Source organism: Cyprinus carpio, chromosome B16, assembly GCF_018340385.1.
Source record: "Cyprinus carpio isolate SPL01 chromosome B16, ASM1834038v1, whole genome shotgun sequence".
Taxonomy (NCBI): Eukaryota; Metazoa; Chordata; class Actinopteri; order Cypriniformes; family Cyprinidae; genus Cyprinus; species Cyprinus carpio.
This window is the reverse complement of record NC_056612.1, coordinates 7,441,242-7,443,836: the sequence shown is the minus strand read 5'-3', so window position 1 is coordinate 7,443,836 and position 2,595 is coordinate 7,441,242. Positions and strand designations below refer to the sequence as shown.

Genomic DNA, 2,595 nt, shown 5'->3' with positions numbered 1-2,595 from the left:
ACAAACATAAACAATAGACTGTGTATATACAGGACACTCTCACAAAAAAGTACCTTTAGGGGTATAAAAGCCGAAGGGGCAACTTTGTACCTTCTTTTTCCTCTAGTGTTTATAATAGTTTTATAAGAGTACATATTGCTACATTAAGGATACAAATTATTACTCTAAGGTGCTAATATGCACCCTTAAGGGGTAGAGAAGTTACAAAGGTGTCCCTTTGATGGCACTACCACAGTGATAAGCTGTTGTACGCATAATTTTAGCTGACAGTGTAGATGAAACATAGTGTGTAAACACAACCCCATGAATGTAATAAAATGTCTCTAAAAATCAAATCTAAAATCTAAAATATCATGGTCAAAATATTATGCCATATTTGACACATCATTGCATGATACATTAATATACAATAATATGCCACTTTAGTAAATGGTTAATTTCTGCATGAACACATTTAAAATAGCATAATTAAGTATACTGTTAGGCTACAGAGACACTGTTTGTCAATAATTAAAAACTTAAGTAAGAGTAGGCATGTATGTGACTGCAGTGCCATATGTGTTATAGGGAGGGCTCTTGTGGTAAGCGGTAGCATTACAAAATACTTTTGAAACAGAGTTTGATCGTTTTATTTATTTGTTTATTTACATATTGATATACATCTTTATATGTGTATCAGTGCATTTGAAATAAGTAGTTTAGGCATAAAATGTAACAGACATTAGGAATACACATAATTCACAGACATCGATCCAGTAAATAATACATTCAAAGTACAGTTCCTCTTTATCAATACTGCACTCACACATCCTCTTTTAACCCATGTGAGGGGAAAAACTTTTTGTGTTTGGTTTTGCCTTCGAACTGTGCGGTTAAGGATGTTTTTTTTTTTTTCCTGTGGTTAATAACTATTATACTGAAACAGTAATGAACTTTTTAGCAGGTCATGTAATGAGACCTTAAAGATATTGAGGAACAGATATATTAGTAATATTAAATCATTTGTAAATTCATTAAATTTAATGCATCAGTTCATTTTTAAGCCAGTTTGTAAAACACTAGTTTATTCATAAACACTAGAAGACAGCAAGCATCTCTTGCCCCACCAACCTGAAGCAGGAATTTTCATATTCTTGTATTATTTCACATGCTTGTATGATGGTTCATTTTTATCTCTGACATTTGGTTTTACTAATTGAGGTAGTAAAATTTATTTGATATTACCATCATGAAGTCAACAAATGTATTATATGTCGCAACGCATGAATAAAGACATCTTAAATGATAAGCACAATATTTACAAAGAAACAAAAAACTGTCGAACCTAAACTTGTGTACTTTTGATGGGAGATGTAAAAAAAATAGCCGTGTTGGAAGTTTCATTCTCTGACACTTTGGATTGCGTAGATGTGGATTGGTAAGTCTTCACACATCCAAGATATCTAGAAAACATACTTACTAGGCATTTCCTAAACTTTTCTCCAACAAAAGCATAAATGACCGGATTTACACAGCAGTGAGTGAGTGCGATCGTCTCTGTCAGGTCCATGGCCATGCTGATACCACGATAAACATTGCAGCCACTTAGAAAGCCAAACTCCTCCAAGGTTTTCAGAAACACCACCACATTGTAGGGCACCCAGAAGACCACAAACACGATGACAATGCCTAAGATGAGCTTTATGGCCCGTTCCTTTTTTGAGTTTTTTGTCTTCTTCACAACCATTAGGACCCTGGTGTAGCAGTAGGCTAAAATGGGCAAAGAGATGAATAGTCCTACTGTGTTTTCACCAAAGTTACGGAAAAGCTTCCACTTCTGGGCTGACCCAACAGGATAAACTCTCTGACAGCTGGTGATGTTGTCCTCTGTGACCATTGCTGCAAAGATGGCCTCTGGAAGGGCAGCACAGATGGAAACCATCCATATAACGAGACTCACCACAATTCCATATCGCAGCATCTTCGCTCCCAGCACCGCAACGGCATGTACGATGACCAAATAGCGATCCACACTCATTAGAGTCACGAATAAGATCCCGCTGTAAAATCCCACTTGGTATGTACCCGCCATTGCCTTACACATTTCATTGGTTTTTTAGTAGTGGCCCTGAGCATAGAGAGCCCAGAAGGGCAGTGAGAGGACCATCAGTAGGTCTGACAGAGCCAGATTCAGCAGGCAGAGATTTGTCATATTTTTCACATGCATGATTTTCAAGAGGACCCATAAGACGGTGATGTTACCAATGAGGCCAAGTGCAAAAACCATGTAGAAAATGGCAGCCTTGAGATGTGGATTCAGTAAACCCTCAATCTTGCATATGGTTTCATATTCGTAGGCATCATACGTTGGTGTATTCATGCTGTAACAAACAGTAAATGTGATTTAGTGACAGGCTGATTAATTGATTGCTTATATCAGATAGTTTAAACACAATAAATAAAACTAGTAACATGACACTTATATGGACCGTAACCACGCGTTTGACGCATCATATAATGATTCTTCAAAAAAAAATTTTCAAGTCACACTGATGTGTAATAATGTCATCATTGGTGTGAAAGATGATGTCAGAAAATTGCACAGTGTTCATTAGC

General features: G+C 36.6%; 1 protein-coding gene across 1 annotated transcript; it reads right to left on the bottom strand.

Annotated features, from left to right (window-relative positions):
• Window positions 1–618: 618 nt before the first annotated feature.
• On the bottom strand, window positions 619–2,359 carry LOC109089702 (C-C chemokine receptor type 4-like). Its single transcript, XM_019103692.2, is given in 1 exon segment — window positions 619–2,359. A coding segment is annotated over 1 exon segment (1,035 nt). The 3' UTR covers window positions 619–1,324.
• Between the last annotated feature and the right edge of the window lie 236 nt (window positions 2,360–2,595).